At 60.0% G+C, this 17,425-nt stretch overlaps 1 protein-coding gene and 1 pseudogene across 1 annotated transcript; one reads left to right on the top strand and one right to left on the bottom strand.

Moving 5' to 3' along the window:
- The first annotated feature begins 1,521 nt into the window (after window positions 1-1,521).
- LOC139046040 (cationic amino acid transporter 4-like) lies at window positions 1,522-4,196 on the top strand. Its single transcript, XM_070516814.1, has 4 exons — window positions 1,522-2,503; window positions 2,963-3,555; window positions 3,815-3,923; window positions 4,024-4,196. Exons 1-4 carry the CDS (start codon window positions 1,522-1,524, stop codon window positions 4,194-4,196), a joined length of 1,857 nt encoding a protein of 618 aa, XP_070372915.1.
- A 2,797-nt stretch (window positions 4,197-6,993) lies between these two features.
- LOC139046039 (P2X purinoceptor 6-like) lies at window positions 6,994-17,383 on the bottom strand (annotated as a pseudogene).
- Between the last annotated feature and the right edge of the window lie 42 nt (window positions 17,384-17,425).

The following is a 17,425-nucleotide window of genomic DNA, read 5'->3' as shown; positions in this document are numbered from 1 at the left end:
GCCCGCTGAGCCAGACAGCCTGCTAAAGCTCTGTTCTGCAAACGAAATATAAACCCAAATACCTGGAGAAAGTTCTGAGGGAAAAGGACATCTCATTTGGTTTTGCTTTGCTTGGATGGGTTGTCCTCATTTTGCTGTAAACAAGTTCACACCCTGTCACACCAGCCTTTCCACTTTCAAAGGAGTGGGAAGAGCAGAAGGACAAAGACCCCTCAGCCCCAGGAATAAATAAGGCTGAGGGGGTGTGTGATGGTCACGTGATGAGACACGTGATGTGTCCCCATGATGCAGGGACTGGTATGGAGCAGATGCTCAGTCCATGACATCTCTCACTGATATCAACAAGTGGGAGCTTCTGTTAGGGTCCCCCAGAGTCCTCCAGGCTTGACAGGTGCTCCTGAGCTGGGAGGAGCTGCCATTGGTATCTGAGGCTCCCTAGGTGTGCCCCAAGCTGAAGGGCTGGAGGTCGTCCTCAGGGGTCTGCTTGCCTCCTTTCAGGACACTGTCTGTAGCTAGAAGCTCAGAACAGCCACAATGAGCTCTGCCAATTCACAGAACACTCCCCACAGCTGGGCGCTCCCTCATCAGTGGATGAGGTGGCTTACTGCCATCCCATTGTGCCAGAGGTCAGGGACTGCCCAGGGCCTCTCAGCTGCATTCAGACCCTCATCTTACCAGCGTCTTGCCTGAGTCCCGCAGCCCCCACACCTCCCAGGGTCGAGGGGCCTGGATGGTGCCCCGCTGGTGGAGTCCGTGTGTTGGGATGAGGGATCATGTAGGATGTCTGCAGCAGTGGAAAGTGGGTGGGCTCCATACCCCACCCAGACCTGGACCTTAGCCTCCACCTGCCTCCCAAGGCCACCCTGGAGACCTGGGCTAGTCACTTACCTGGTGGCCTGGGCTTCCTCATCTGTGAAGCGGGCAGTCATAGGGCTTCCCCAGAACCTGGGGAGCGCTGGTCTTGACCATGTGAGGTGTGGGCAGGGTGTGTGTGTGACCACGAGGCAGGGCCCAGCGCTGGATCTGACACCCATGGGTAGGTGTAGGTGCGAACTATGAGGGCCACTGAGGCAAAGCAGGTGAGTCGCAGCGAGTCCTGTGGGGATGGACTCAGGCTGGGGAGGAGGCGAAGGCTTGGGTACCTGAGGAGGGGAGTGTGCTGAAATGAGCTCTTGTAATGGCTGGGTGGTAGCACATCTGTGTGCAGGGGTCCTGGGGCTGCTTCCTCCCCACCTCAGAGCCCCTCCCATACATGCTCAGGTCCTGATTCACCTGAGCTCCCTTGCCCAGGAGGCAGTTCAAAGGGATCCCCATGCTTCCCTGTGGCCTCCTGCCCACCTGCTGCCAGGCCCTGAGCCTGCCTCATCCAGCCCTGCAGCTGCCAGTGGTTCCAGGCTTGGGTCCCCAGGGCAGGGTCAGAACAAGGACTGAAGGCTCGTCAGGACCTAGGGCAGTCTGTCACTTCCCTCTGGCTCTTGTAGGTGTGGACATCTGGCTTGGTGCTCATCTCAGCCATCCACCATGTCCTGGGTGCTGCCCAGCACTGCCAGCCTGGCACGCTTCTGCCAGAAGCTGAACCGGCTGAAGACACTGGAGGAGCCCACCACGGAGACATTGCTGCAGCGCCGCCTGACCACAATGGACCTGATCCTGCTAGGTGTGGGTGGCATGGTGGGCTTGGGGCTGTACATGCTCATGGGCACCGTGGCCAAGGGGATGGCAGGCCCTGGAGTGGTTGTGTCCTTTGGCGTGGCTGCCGTCGCCTCCCTGCTGGTAGCCCTATGCTACACGGAGTTAGGGGTGCATGTGCCCCGCAGAGGTTCTGCCTACCTGTTCACCTACGTGTCCATGGGTGAGCTGTGGGCCTTCCTCGTTGGCTGGAACATGCTCCTCAGGTGCCTCATTACTGGTGCCGCCGTGGCCCGTGCCTGGAGCAGCTACCTGGACTCCATCTTTAGCCACCGCATCTGCAGATTCACTGAGGCCCATGTTGGCATCTGGCAGGTGGCCTACCTCACCCAGTACCCAGACTTCTTGGCTGCTGCCATCCCTCTTTTGGCTTCTACATTCATCTTCTGTGGAGCCCGCGTCTCTTCCTGGCTCAACCACATCTTCTCTGTCATCACCATAGTTGTCATCCTCTTCATCATCATCCTGGGGTTTGTCCTGGCCCGTCCGCACAACTGGAGCACTGAGGAGGGTGGCTTTGCACCCTTCGGCTTCTCTGGCATCATGGCCGGTGCTGCCACCTGCTTCTATGCCTTCATGGGCTTTCATGTCATTGCTAACTACAGTGAGGAGGCCCGGAACCCGAAGCGAGCAGTGCCCATGGCCAATGCCATCTCACTTGGCCTGGAGGCTGGTGTCTACATCCTTGTCTCCACAGTCCTCACCCTCCTGGTGCCCTGGCACAGCCTGGACCCTGACTGGGCGCTCGCTGATGCCTTCCACCAGAGGGGCTATAGCTGGGCAGGTTTCATTGTGGCAGCTGGTGCAATCTGTGGTAAGGGGCCCATCTGGGCAAGGTGGGAGGGAACAGAGTGGTGGGGCCCTGCCCTAAGCCTCCAGGGCACACATCTCCATCTGGGCCTGTGCTCCCAGTTGTATCCTGGGCCCAGGAAGGTGCTAATGATTAGACTCTCCACCTGGGCTTGTGGGAAGGGACCTACTCACCATCCCTCCCAGTTGGACACAGAATGTCATTTCTGGGCATGTGCTTCCAGATCCTTCCAGGCAGAGGGACTCAGCCCTTATCAGATTCTCCAGTGGGCCTGTCACCTAAACTGGGCTGTCTCATTCCTGGGTGGTGAGGGGGAACAATCCAGCACCCACATACACTCAGGCTCACTCTCAGAGCCTAAACCCATGCCCGTGTTCCCATGGGGCCACCCATGCCCTGGCTCCCAGCAGTTGCCCCAGAGCCTGTCCACCATGCTAACCAGTCTCCCACCCTCTGTCACAGGCATGACCACTGTCCTGCTCAAATACATCTTCTTCCTGCCACGCATGGTCTCTGGCATGGCCGCCGACGGGCTCTTCTTCCAGGGGTTTGCCCATATACAGCACCAGACACAGGTGCCCGTGGTGGCCCTCCTGGTGTTCGGGGTCCTCATGGCTTTCCTGGCACTGCTGCTGGACCTCCAGGCACTGGTCCAGTTCTATTCCATTGGTGCACTGATGGACTACACCTTTGTGCCCACCAGCATTATTATTCTACGCTTCCGAAAGTCCCCTCCATCCAGTTCTCAGGGCCCAGGCAGCCCTGTGGGCACAGAGCAGGCCTCAGGCCCTGAGCCTGGGCAGCTGCGAGCAGCCCTGAGGCCCTACCTCCGCTTCATGGGTGGGTGCAGACCTGGAGCCGCTGTGGCTTGGGCGCTCGGTGTCCTGGTGGCCTCGGCCATCACCCTGGACTGCGTGCTGGTCTTCGGGGACTCGGCCCTGCACCTCCCTCCCTGGGGCTACACCCTGCTGCTCCTGCTCAGCTCCGCCACCTTTCTGCTCAGTCTCCTCGTCCTGGGGGCCCACCAGCAGCAGCGCCAGCAGGACACCTTTCAGGTACTTCCTCCAGCCAGCGCCCACCACGCTCAGCCCAGCCGGCTCCCTTCGCCCCTTCCTCCTCTGCCATGGCAGGATGCACCAGGGCCGCAGGGCGGGGGAGGCCAGTGCCCTACACCCCTCTCTCTGCATGGCGGGTGGGCCCTTGTCTCGGGAATCTCCAGAGGCAGAGAAAGCCTCTGTGGACTCCCAAGAAATCAGGCCCTGGGCCAGCAGCCCTTCCTTGCATCCCAGCCCAGCCCTGCCCTTGTCCCCTCAGGTTCCCATGGTGCCCCTGACTCCCGCCCTGAGCATCCTCCTCAACATCTTCCTCATGCTGCACCTGAGCTATGTGATCTGGTTGGTCTTTTCCATCTGGCTGCTGATAGGTGAGTGGGGGCCAGGCTGAGACCCTGGGGGAGCTGCAGGAGGAGGGCAAGCAGGGAAGCAGGGCTGGGAACTTCCCTCAGGCTTGTGCCACCCTTGCAGGACTCATGGTGTATTTTGGCTATGGCATCTGGCACAGCAAGGAGAACAAGCAGGAGTGGCCGGGGTTGACTGTCCCACGCGGCAGCCTGGAGGAGATGGTGCCAGCCCTGCAACCCCCCAGCCAGTCATCGGCCCAGAAGCCAAGCCACACGGAGCAGCCCACCAGTCTATGAGGACCACTGGGGATCTGCCCACCCTCCCACACCTCCTCGGGAAGCCAGAGGGTCTTGGCAGCCCCACCTGTCCAGAGCAGCTCGGGTTTGCAGACCTGCCCATGCCGGGGGGTCCTCAGGACCTCAGGACCTCAGCCCAGGTGCCGAGCTTTGAGTCTTTGGGAGTGGGCCATGGCCAGCGCTGGTGTGGTAGACTCTGCTTAGCACCTTCCGGTTTATGACCAACTCCAGCTACCTGGGCAGGTAGAGTAGGGCAGGCAGGGAGGAGCCTCGAGTCCCAGGGACCCACAGTAATAACTGCTCAGTCAGCCAAGTGGCCTGCTGCCATGTCCACTGTGGTGTTCCTTTTGGCACAGAGTCCTCACCTGCCCCCCAGGAACCAAATGATTATTCCCAATCCAGAGCAAAGTGGCTGAGGTTGTGTAAGGGGGAGGCACCAGCACAGGAACAGTCCTGAGTCAGGGACACAGCCAGGCCTAGGTCCTGGGGTCCTGCACTCAGGCCAGTGCCCTCTGCTCAGCTCAGAGGGGAGCTGCACACACCAGGCACAGAAGGCTCCGTGACAGGGCAGGGCCAGGCTCCCTCCCTGGCTCCCCTCATGTCCCCTCAGGGGCACATCCACAGAGCAGAGCCTGGACCCCAAGGAGGCCACCTGCAGTTCCAGGTTTCCCTCAGTTTGCCAGGGCTCCCAGAGAGCAGGGCATGTCCACCTGCCCTGGATGGAGAGGCCCCCCTGCCCGGGCACAAGCACCTGTCAGGAACATGCTCACATGGCCCACATGGTCCCCTGGGCATGCACCCACGTGCAGACTGAGGCAGCAGCTGTTTCCCAGCTCAGGGCTGCCCACAGCTTCCAGCCGCCTCTCTCCCTGCCACCCCCTCAGGGCTTTGTGACAAAGGCTCAGGGTAGGACACTGGCAGGCAGGTGGGTGCACAGGCACCTGGACCTGCTCCAGGGACCTTCAGCCCACCTGGTGGCAGTGGGGCCCCAGGCTTTGGGGTCCCCAGGCCCACCCTGCACCCCCCATGGTCTCCCCAGGGCCATGCTCCATTTACCATAGATGCCTCCCCCTCCCGGTTCCTGCCTGTGAGGACCACACAGTAAGCCGCTGGCTTTGGCAGCTTTACTCCTCCACTCTCTGCAGCCTCAACATCACTTTCTCTGGGCCCCAAGGACAACCAAGGACACGTGACCTCACTCCAATAACAAGGCCTCAGGGCTGTGATCTCTCACCCCGGCCCTTCTGAACCTGACTCCATGGACACTGCCCTGGGGGTGAGAGGCAGCAGGGACCCCAAGGCTTTGCTGAGGCTCCAGGTGTGAGATGATTCCAGATGCTACCCAGCCTGAGCCCCAGGCCTCTCTCTCCCAGCCTGGTACATGTCGCTTCAACAGCAAGCTGCCAGCCTGGCCCTGCTCACCAGGGACCCATGAGGAGGCAGCCCCTTGTCTCCCTGGGGTAGGTACACCAAACCCTGCCCCTCCCTGGGACTCAGAGAGAGCTTGGCTCCTGCAGCCCTGTCCCTCCCCTCCTGACTGAGGGACCAGGATATGGGGAAATTCTCCAGCAGGCAGGACTCAGGCCCCCAGGAGGATTCCAGAGCCAGAACCAGGCCAGCCTGCTGGGGGCTCCGTGTCCTCTGTTAGGGACATTCTCTCCAGCCCCTGGACTCCACCTGGGGTCTAGGTCAGAGCGTTGTCCTCGTGCAGTTGCCTCAGGCTGAGTGGGTAGCTGCCCAGACATGTTCTTAGCTGTGACTTTGGGCAGCAGTGACACGTGTCCAAATATACAGCCCCCACCCCATGGCTCCCAGGAAGCCTGGTAAGCATGTTCCAAGGCGTTGGGCTGGTGTCACCAAGGAGACAGATGGAAGGTCCCAAAGGACCCATACCCACGTGCTCAGCCCCTCCCCTTCCCCCATCCCACCCCTCCACAGCCCCAGGGCTGCCACCAGGAATGGGCTGGTGCTCATCAGCTGAGCTGGTAGGGGCCCAAGACATGCCCATGCCCTTGCCTGGATTCCTAGGGGGTCAGATCATCTGCCCCCCGCACTCCTCACTCCATGGATGAGGCTTAGAGCTGGGAGGGGCCCTGCCCTGGGAACCTAGCACAGAGCAGCTGCCACAGCTCCTCCCATCAGGCTGCCTTCTCCCTGGCCTTGGACTTTGGCTGCACAGACCCAAGTGCAGGGCAGCTGAGAGGGCAGGGGCTCTCCCTGTGAGGGGGGTGCCGGCAGGGGGAGGAGGGCTGGGAGCCAGGCATGGCCAGAGGCAACCACAGCCAGTGTGGTGGACAACTAGAGAGTGGGGAGATGCTGGGAACACTGGAGATGGAGCCTGGGAGAGGGTCTCCAGCCCCAGCCAGAGCCCCAAAGGAACAGTACCCTGCGTCAAGTTCCCTGCCGTCTGTACACGAAACTGGCTTCTGTGGTCCCCAGGTAGCACCTGCCAGGCTGGAGCTGGGGGAAGGACACTCTGCCTGGGAGCTGAAGGGTGGAATTCTCCCCCACCCCTGCCCTGGTCCAGCCATGGCTTCATCCATGAAGCCCCAAGTTTGGGTCCCCACTCTTGCTAGCCCCCAACCCCCAACCCTCAACCCCCAACCAGCAGAGAAAGGTTATAGGCCTCAGGAATGGGCCAGCAAGTGGGTGCCAGGCCCACTCTGGTGACGGTGTCCAGCTCCCAGCAGCAGCAGTGGGGACAGGTGCTGGGCCCCCTCTAAGGCACCTGGGCAGCTGGACGTAGGGGTGGGGAAGCCACCTGTTTGCTCAGGGCTGGCAGTCCCCTTTTGGGACTTCACTTGCAGATGAGGACAGCATGTTCTGGCTCCAGCCACCATCCTCCAAAGTGTAGCCCAGGGTCAGGCAGGCCCGCAGCCCCCTCCTCATGCTTGGTCCTCCAGTAGAAATGGGCTTCTCCATCCACGTACAATAGCAGCAGGTCACAGAAGGGGGTGATCTGGGAGAGGCAGGGCAGACCCATGGCCTGGTCCCAACCTGCCATCCCACTGCCTCCCCAGCCCTCACCCAGAGACTCACTGTCAGCACAGGGGGCTCTGGGGCTCACTCGGGGGGCACATGCTTGCCTGCAGCCCGAGGGAGCCATGTTGGCCAGACTCACCACACCCAGCCCAGCCACTCCGGTGCTCAGAGTGAGGGTTGTGGGGATGAGCCCGAACTTCTCTGCCTGAGAGAGACCTGGGCTGAGCCTCTCTGCCTGTGGCTGTCCCCCTCTCCTGCCCCTAACCACTGCCTGCCCCCACCAGCCCCAGCCTGACCCCTACCTGCCCGGTGACAAGGATGTCGAAGCAGATCCCGTAGAGCTGAGCAGGCTCTGGGCCTCCATCCCTGAAACCTCCCACCAGTGAGCGGCTGTCCTGGGGCAGGAGAGAGTCCAGTGGTTGCTCTGCCCACTCTTGGGCAGCCTGGCCCTCACAGGCCTCATCTTACTCATCCACTGACTCCATCCACCGCAGCCTGAGTCCTGGGTCTCAGCCCTGTGTCATTGCTGAGGACACAGGGGACAAGCAAGCTGGGACCTGCCTCTCACAAGCTCCCTGCCTGCTGGGGATGGGGACAGAAGGGTCCCTAAACAGACACTGGCAGTGGGGGTGGGGGGGAAGGTGGGGCAGGCCTGGGGCTGTGGGGTCCAGAGAGGGGCACTCACTCTCCCCCAGGAACCAGGGAAGACTTCCTGCCGGGAGCCCCTCAGGCTGGATTCCCAGGGCTCAGGAAGGAGCTCTAGGCAGAGACAGAGGGCGGGTAGAGCACAGAGGTGAGGGGAGCAGGGCGTGGGCTGGTACAGCCCCACAGGGTTCAAAGGACTGGGAGGCCAGTGAAGCAAGGCCAGGAGGGCCCAGCGGCCAGTGTCACAGGACATGTCCTCCACACCTGGTGGCTGTGTGCATGTATGCATGAGGGTGACAAGGTGACACAAAGTGTCCAGAAGGATGAGACAGGTCTGCTTAGGAGACAAAGACATAACAGTACTTACAATGTAAGTGCCTTGAGTGAACCCTGGATTGGAAAATAAAAAGACTGAGAACTATTATTGGCACAGCTGGGGAAATCTAAACATTCAGTTTATCTGCCAATGTTACATTCCCTGAGTGTAACAAGAGGACAGCAATCACCTAGGGAAGGTCCTCAGTCTCAAGACAGCATTGAGAGGGGTGAGTGTCCAGATATCTACCACTTACTTTCCAACAGTTTGCTGTGAAATCCATCTAAATATACCTGGTTCTCTACAGAGGGAGAAAGAAAGGAAACAGGGCAGAATGTAAAAAAACAAAAAAAAAACAAAACAAAAAACCTGGAGAACCCAGATGAAGGCTATAATGGGTTTTCACGGTACTGATCCTTGAAGTTTTCTGGAGATTCTTGTAATTTTTAGATAAAACCTTAAGGGAAAAGTAAAAAGAAAGCCCCGGTGCCGTGGAGGGAGGTGCTGGAGGCAGGGTGGAGTGGAGGAGGGGCTGGTCTGAGGGGTCCCAGCTGCAGCAGGGTGTGCGGACAGATGGGGTGGAGGCCAAAGGGCTTAGGAGGGAGGCTGGACAGAGGCTGTGCTGGGGGACCTGGAGCTGAGAGACCCCTCCTGCCCTGGGACCCCCTCACACACACAGCACAGCATCCAGAGAGATGGGCCAGGCTGTGGTCTGTCCTGGCTGCCACAGGAGGACAGGTTGGGGAGGACCTGGCTGAGGAGCAGTGGGTGGGCAGTGGGGCCACACCTGAAGTTGGAGCTCCTCTCCTGCAGCTGGAACTAGTCATGAGGCCGGCAGTCGGAGCCCCCGACATCCAGGTCACAATCCCAGCGGACGTGGATGCCACAGCACCGCCCTGCACACAGCGCATCACTGCTCCACCAGCACACGGGCCCCTGAGTGCCCCTAGAACTCTGCCAGCCACGAGGCCACCAGCAACGCCAGGTCCTCAAAGACCCCTCCACCTGTGGCCACGAGGTCCCTGATGCCGAATACAGGGCAGCAGAGGCTGAAGCGTGGGTTGTAGTGGCAGCAGTTGAAATAGGTGGTGTCCCAGGTCTCCAAAGCATTGGACCTGAGAGGGGGTGGGGCTGGGGAGTCAGGCCAGGAGGGGACAAGGAGGATCTGGGCCAGCCAGGATCCACCATGCTAAGTTGGAGAAGTTGAATTTGCTGAAGGTGACAGTGTTTTTGATGAATAGCGTGAAGGTCTCAGCCTGGACCAGCAGGGGCTTCCTGCAGGTGGGGGAGGTAAGGGCAGGCTCTGCTGCTCCTGAAACCCTGCTTTGGGTGTCAGAGACACTTACACAGGCACAGTGTCACTCTTCATGGGGCACCAGCTCCAGATCTTACGTCCTGTGGGTCCCATTGAAGATCACACACTGGCACAGTTTTGTACCTTGAAAACGCAAGACAAAGTCCAGGCCTGCAATCCCCACAGGGCCTGGGAAGGGAGTGGGCAGGGGGCTGCTGGCAGAAAGAAGAGATGCAGAGGCACCACCAGGCCTGGACAAGGGAGCCACCCAGGGTCCCAGCCCAGCCCCCTGAACCCCCATCCCAGTGGAGGCGCTGGAAGACAGGGCCCACAGTTACCGTGGCTGTGCATCCCCGTCTCCCCTTCAGGACAGTCCTCATCACCCAGCAGGTCCCCAGTGGGATGGAGGGGGCTGAGATGGTGAGAGAGCAGAGCTGTCCAGGCCCAGGAGGTGTCTCCCCTGCATGACCCAACCCTGCAGTCCACGGGGACATGCCTTCCCCTGCTTAGTCCCCAGGTTCCCTGAGTTTGGGGCACATGGGCAAGCTGGAGGGTGCAGATAAAAGGAGGTGGTCAGAGGGGGAGGGCGAACAACCCCCCAGCCATATAGGGGTGCAGCGCTGTCTCCCAAGGCAGAGGGAGACTCCTTCCCTCCTGACAGCTCTGTCCCTGGGGGAGCAGAAGTGACTCCTCCAGGCCCAGCTCCTCTGGTCCAATTCAGACAGAATAGGGAAAGTGGAGGGACTCTGGGAGGGTGAGCCAGACCAGGGTGGATGTGCTGGGCGTGGCACACAAAGGGCGGGACCATCCTCAGAGCCTCTAGGGAAGTGGGACGCCACACACTTGCCAAGGGACCACAGGCCAGTCTCTTCCTGGCTTGTTCTGCTGTAAACAGGGACATCAGTGCCTGCACAGGGTCACAGAGTTCTGGGCATCAGCCAGAAGGGAGCGGGGCTGAGCTCTCTGGGAGACCCAGACCCCAGAGAGGAAGCACCCTCTAGCATTGGGCACTGGCACAGACATGGCTCTGCCAGGCAGAGGGTGGATGCTGCTGTCCAGGGCCCCTGGCTCAGGGGCAGCAGAAGGAACACAGCACCAGCATGGCAGGAAGGGCTGGGAAGAAGCCAAAGGAGATGGTGGGACTTCGTGAGGGTGGGACTGTGAGAAGTGGGCTGGGACAGCATGGCGTCACCTGCTCTGCCTCTCTGTCCCTACCTATGTCCTGAGTCTGCCCCTCCTCTCCACCCAGGCTGGGTCACCGTCTCCTCCGACCAGACCCCATGGTGACCAGCACAGGCCCCACCTCTGCCTCCATCCACCTCCCTCCAGCAGCCCACATGGTCCATCCCAATGCACAGATGATTGCGCACCCCTCTCCTGAGCCTGTCTGTGGCTCCGCTGCTGCTGGATCCACTTCAGCTCCTGAGACGAGCTCACAGGCCCTGTGATACAGGAGGACACCCTTCCTGGCCCAGTCCAAACCTAGGGACAACCCTACTCAGTGCAGGGAGCCTTTGAGGGGCCTCATCTCATACAGCTCAGGGCCTTTGTCCATGCAGCCCCCTCTGCCTGGACATCCTCAAGATCCCCCTCCAGCCTCACACCCTGCAGGAAACCCTTCCCAAGGCCCCGGGTGGCCTGACTTGCCTCCCTGCGTCTCCCAGCTGTAGCTTCTGCCCCCATCGTAGGACCAGCCGCCTTAGCTGCACTGTCTATGCAGGAGCTCTGTGAGGTGGGGATGGTGGAGTTTTGCCAGCCTGGTCTGGGAAAGGTTTGACAGCTGTTTGCTGGAGGCTGTGACACTACAAGGACACAGTGCATGTGCTGGGAGGGACCAGATGACCAGGCCTCTGAGAGGAGCTGACAGGAACTCTGCTATTCTCAGGAAGCCAACTTGTCAGATCTGGTGGATTACCCAGCCCCGGCAGTTTCAAGGAAGGGCCAGAAGCCTGGAGAGGAGCAAAGAGGACCACACGGATTCCAGAAAACACACAGCCATGGCCCCAGCACAATTTCAGGACAGTCTACAAACTGAACATTAACCAGACGTCTCTGAACATTTAGAAAGGGAAGGACATTGTGTGTGTTTCTGAACGTCAGCACATCCTCTGTGCACGTGCCTCACCTCATTGTGGACGGGCCAATCAGGCACATGTGGCACCCCAGCCACTGTGGTGGGACCAAAGACCAGGACTCAGGGGACAGAGGCCACACAGTTACCCTCCAGCCCAGCAAGCAATTCAGTGTTGGTCAGAAAGAAAGACATCACCATGGAAGTAGGCTTCCAGGGCTATGTCTTGGGTCCCAACTGTTCACACAAAATCCACAACTGGGCAACTGGGCAACTGGGCATGTAAAAGTGGTTAAGATGGTAAATTTTATGTTACACATATTTTATGGAAATAAAAATATTGGGAAAAATATCCACAGCTGGGGAGAAGAGTGGGTGTGATCTGTGAGAGTCACTGGGCCCCTGGGATGTCCCCAGGTGAGAGGAAATGGTGGGATTTGGAGGAAGAGTCTGTGTTTCCACATGAACAGGCAAGAAGAGAGTGGCCCACTCTAGCTTGACCACACTTGTCGAGAAAAATACCCAGAGATCATAAGTGACCCTGCGCTCCACATAAGGAGTGTGCTGTGTTTGCCCACAAAAATGGAAGCTGCCCTGGGACACATTAACAGAGGCTAGGCATAGAAAAGGGGAGGTGATCTTCCAGCTTGGCTCTTGCTATTAGAGCCCACTTAAGCATTGTGTCCAGTTGTGGGTGTTACACTGACAACCTGGAGAGTGCCCAGAGGAGGGGCCAGGGTGGGGAGGGGCCTGGAAACTCACAGAGAACAGCAGTGGAAGGATCTGGAAACAGAATGCTCTGAGGTGCAGACTCCCGACCCCCACACACTGGAGGCCTTGGGTCAGTGCCTCAGGCTGGCTGAGCCTCAGTCTTCTCCTCTTCAATGGGGCCTGCAGTAATTCCTGCCAGGCAGGGTGCTTGGGAGACAATATGAAATGACTCAGGAAAGGTCTCAGCTCAGAGCCTGGGCTACAGCAGCACATGCTGAGCCTCAGGCAGCTGGGAAGGAGAAGGGGGGACACAGCTGTGACCCAGGGCTGGTGGAGGAACCAGGGACACACTGAGTGGCTCCCAGGCAGCCTGACCTCTCGGCATCTGCTCTGACCTCATTCTAGTGTCACAAGGAAATTGGTCACCAAGAAGAGCACATTCTCTCCCTGGAAGGCAGGGTTCAGGGTTGGCCCTGCTTGGTTCCTTGATGGGAGAGGCCAGAAGCTGGCAGGTGGGTTTGGGAGGGAAGGGGTCCTGTCCCATCCTGTGCCCCAGGACAACCCTGTGCCTCCAGTGAGGCAAGTTGAGGCTGAGACAGGAGGCTGGCTGGGTTTCCAGCCATTTCTGAGCCCCTGTCTGTCTGCCTCTTTGGGGCAAGAATTTTTCTTTATTCACTCTCATTCACTCAACCAGAATTCTCCATGAGCCTACTGCTCTAGGCACTGAGGATCCAGAGCTAAATTGGGCTGGGTGCCCGCCCAGGCTAATGGGGAGGTGGACCTCTCATTACACACATGGCATGGGGCCAGGGGAGCAGGTAGTGAGCTCTGCCTGGGAAAAGGCAGGGGCTGTGGGGAAGGGTGGCTGGCACCATGTGATGCCCATGACAGCCTGCATGTGTCGGGGCTGCACACCCAGGAAGGGAGGGTAGGGTTGGGCAGAGGGCAGCTGGGGGCAGCGGTCAGGATCTGCAGGGACTAGGTGGCCACCATCATGGAAGGGAGCCTCCAAGGTTGGCAAGCAACAGCTGGCAGGTCTGATTGTGTCACCTGTGAAAGTTCAGCCTGGCTGCTGCATGAGCTCACCTGGGGCCCACAGGAAGACCACAGGGACAACGGTGGCAGCAGGGAAACTGTCACAGACAGAATGGACAGGGTGGGGGGAGGTGTCAAGCCAAGTCCAGCGTTGGCCCCGGGGACATAATGGCCTCATTGGATGAAAAGAGGACCCCCTGGGAGAGGGAGAGGGTTCCCTTGGACGAGGCGGGTGTGCACCAGGAGGCGGCTATGCTGGGGCAGGTGTCCCTGGGGTACAGTGTGGGCATCAGCAGAACAGAGGAAACGGGACTATGGAGGATCTGGGTGGAGGGAGGAGGGGCCGGAAGGCAGCATGGGGCAATCAGAGCACAGGGCCCAGGGCAAGGAGGGAGCATTCAGGAGCTCTAGGCCCTGTCCCCATGCCCTCACCACTCCCTCCAGCTGAAGGCTGGAGCCCTCAGACCCTCCGTTCTTCCAGATTCCCCTTTGTAAATGCAGTCCCTCTGGCCTGGCTTCCTGGCCCCTCCCCTGTCCACCTGGAAACCTCTTACACATCCCCAAGAGCCTGTCCACGGCCACTCCTCTGTGAGGCCCTTCCTGAGCCCAGCCCTGCGACAGCGCCAGCACCCCATCTGGCATCACATCCCCTCTTGCACATACAGGCTGCAGGGGTGGGGTCAGAGATGTGAGCGCCTGGCAGCAGCACCCACACACCCACTTGTGGTGGCTTCACGAAGTCATCATGTCCCAGCTCCTTTTCTGGATCACAGAAACCCCTTTGAGTTTGGTGATGACAGAAACCTGAGGGTCCAGGGCCTGCTCCTGGTAGCCTTTTTTGGCAAGGAGGGCCCACCTTGGGAGGAGGTGATGGGCAGTGTGGCATGTCCACTGCACAGGGTGACCAGGAGTAGAGCTGGCCCCACCCACTCAGCCCCTACACACCCTATAGGCTCCCAGCACAGCATTAAGGCCCCGCCTCTTCTCCAGCCTCATTTCCACCCAAACACCCTGCACAGGCCGGAGAGTGCAGCCATGCATCAGAGAGCCATGCGCTCAGACTGAGATGCCCACCTCCTCCCTCACCAGCCTCACCCTCCCCTGCCCCAGCCACACCAGCTCCTCCTCAAAGGCTCCCCTGACCTGGCACAGCTGGTGGCCTTTCTCAGGGACCTCTGGGCTGCAGTTCTCACAGGGGTCAGGGACTACCTCCTGCCCTCCCAGGGCCTCCTGGGCAGGGCAAGACCATCCTGCTCTGTGCCCAGAGCCCAGCACGGGGCGACAAGGCCCAGGAAAGGAGGTAAGTGGGCACACAGGAGGACACAAGCACATGGCTCGCTCTTGTCCCTGCTGGCCTCTAGACAGACAGAGAGCCTTCCTTCTGCCCCTACCCTGTTCCAACATGCCCCCTCCACCACCACCAGCCTGGCCCCTGAAGAGTCGGACCCCCAACCCTCAGCCCAGCAGGACCAGTCACGGTCCCTCCAGCCAACCCACCCAGGAGCCATTCTCTCACCCACCACGCAGACCAGGACCCCGAGCTGCAGCAGCCTCTGCAGGGCGCCCACCCACCACTTCCTGGTCATCACATACTTCTCAGTTTTGTAATCGAGAAGCCCCGAGCCTGTCCCGGCCCCTGGGGAGCCCCTGCTGTCAGCTCCTGCTGGCTGCTGGGAGCAGGAGTCAGCACAGCAGCTGCAGCCCCAGCTCAACAGGAGACAAAGCAGGGGCCCAGGCCAGGCCAGGCCAGCAGCGTTAAAGGGACACTAAGGGCAGGGTCCAGCTCCACCCCAGCCCTGGGCTCAGCCCCAACGCCCAGTTGCCCTGGGCCTCCCTTCCTCCACACCCTCCCTCTGCTGGGCCCTGGGGCACAGGCAGGAGCAGCCCCTCTCCCCTGCCCTTTGGCCTCACTTCCTTGGGGGTGACACGGTTATAGGTACTTTGAGAGGGTGCCATGGTGATGGCAGAGCCCAGAGGAGGGGCCAAGGAAAGCTTCAGGAAGAAGGGATCCTGGGGGCCGAGGGGGGTTTGGACCGGGGTTCGGACTCCAACCTTCAGACAGCAGGTGCCCAGTCAGGGGGTTCAGGTCTGTCTCTCACCTTGTGGACTTCTAGGCAGGGGTGGGGGGTCAGGGGACCCATGTCCAGCAGAGAGTACATCCCTCCGTGGGACACCTGCAGGGCAGCCGGCAGCCCCTCTGGCCCCGTCCCCTCTCAGAAATGCTCTTGGCAGCATCAGTTGTTCCACCATCAGAACACGCTTCCAGAATGATATTAAAATGCAAAAACCCAGCCAAACAGTCTAAGGAGGGGTGTCCCACCCCTTCCTGAATTGGGATCGGGGCTGGGTTTTCAGAACCCATGGGAGAAAGTAAACTAATGATTGCATAGAACTTAGAATGATTTCAGTATTTTCCCCTATAAAATGTTCATAAAACATACATGGTCTGCGATGCAATAGAAAAGACACAGTATATACTTTGTTGTCAGACAGGCAGGTCCTAAGCCTGGCTCTGCCAGGATCAGCTACTTCTAGCTGTGTGACTTTGAGGAAAGGACTTGCTTTCTCTGAGTCTGGGTGTCCCCATCTGTATATGGGGCAGGAGTGGCTACTGGCACAGGAAGAAATGCCTCTAGAGGGGAAAAAGGCTGGGGAGTGACAGATGCAGGGGAGAAGGCAGGCGGCGGTGCCTGGGGAGGCAGCCACACTTAGCCCTTGTCTCCTATCAATCACCGTGGGCTTGGAGAGCTGGTCAAGGACACCCTCTCCCTGAGGTCTTCCCGGGCCCACAACGTCGTGCCTGCCTCCTGCTTTCTGTGCCAGGGAAGTGCTCCAGAGCTGAACCTGTGGCCTTGTGGCCTGGGGCCCCAGGTACCCATGGAGGGACCCTGGGCCAGGCTTGGAGCATAGGACCTGGGAGGCAGCAGCCATGGGAGTGGCCCTCCCTGAGCCCATCCCACACATTCCCCAGCCTTGATCTGTGCCGGGTATGTCCCATCCCCCACATCTGGGTGGCAGATGGGATCCAGACTGTGACGGAAATCACTCGAGGGGCTGGGGATCCCCCTAATGCACTGGGGAATGAGGGAAGGCTCCAGGAGGTCTGGTGGAGCCTAGATGGAGAAGCAGGCATCCCCTGGGCCTGTGGGAAGGGGAGGGCCTTCCAGGTGGAGGGCATCGAGTGGGCAGAGCCCTGGGAACAGGAGCCAGGGTAGTGAGCAGCTATGTGTGGGGCCTTCAGTCCTAGGGAGCACCAGGCCCTCAGGCCCCTCTCTGTCCCAGGGGGCCCAGGCTCTGGCTTCCATGCTGACCTCCAATCACTGTGTCAAGTGGCTGGAACTTTGGACACTGGGCTGTGCGGGGCTGGTGCACAGGCCCTGGCAGATGCCCTAGGCAGAAGCAGCAGCATCTGTGGGAGGTGCCCAGCCTGGGACAGGTGGGCAGACTTGAGTCCTCCCTTTCCTGAGGGGTGTGGGACCCCCACAGCCAGGCCTTCTCTCCCTGTAGCTGCTGGGGTTGCTGGGGGAGGGGACTCAGCATAGGGTGGGGTGGGTGGGGTGGGTGGGGTGGAGTTAGACCCTCTGTGCTGCACCCAATGCTGGATGACACTCCTTCCTTGACCCGCCCCACCCCTCCACACCCCTCCTCTGCTGGCCAGCATCCCTTGCATGCGCTGGCCTCCCAGTGCCTGAATGCAGGATGGGAGGGTCCTTCCACACAGAGAGATGGGGCTCACAGTGCGAGAGGAGGGAGGGCTGGGTGGGAGTTGGTAGGATTGGATGCAAATGCCGTCTCTGCCACAGAAGATCAGGGTGACCCTGGGCAAGCAGCTCAACCTTGCCGAGCCTCAGTCTCCAATCTGTGAAACAGACCCCACAATGCCACTCAGCCCTCGGGGTTGTGATGAGCATTAAATGCTCAGCAGAGTGTCTGCCCGTGTACGTGCTCCATGCATGGCCCCTTGGGCTGTCATTGCCCGTCCCCAGAGATGTGGCAGTGAGGGTTCTGGTGGGCGTTATATTGCTGCCAGGCAAGAGCCATCAACGGGGTGGCTGCAGCTCCATCCCAGCATCCTCCACGGCATCACAAAGGAGGTGGCCTTAACCCTTTGACAAAGAAGCTTGTGGACACATGGGGTGGGGTGAGGTACCCAGCCGATGGCTAGCAGAGTCGCC

The sequence above is a fragment of the Equus asinus genome, chromosome 8 (assembly GCF_041296235.1).
Source record: "Equus asinus isolate D_3611 breed Donkey chromosome 8, EquAss-T2T_v2, whole genome shotgun sequence".
NCBI lineage: Eukaryota > Metazoa > Chordata > Mammalia > Perissodactyla > Equidae > Equus > Equus asinus.
This window is presented reverse-complemented; position numbering and strand designations above follow the sequence as displayed.

What these genes read in the sequence shown, in the direction of transcription:
- LOC139046040 (XM_070516814.1), top strand. Translation starts at nt 1,522, where the DNA reads ATGTCCTGGGTGCTGCCCAGCACTGCCAGCCTGGCACGCTTCTGCCAG. An exon ending in GCCAGCAGGACACCTTTCAG is followed by an intron (nt 3,556 to 3,814) that starts GTACTTCCTCCA and finishes TTGTCCCCTCAG; the next exon opens with GTTCCCATGGTGCCCCTGAC. An exon ending in TTCCATCTGGCTGCTGATAG is followed by an intron (nt 3,924 to 4,023) that starts GTGAGTGGGGGC and finishes CCACCCTTGCAG; the next exon opens with GACTCATGGTGTATTTTGGC.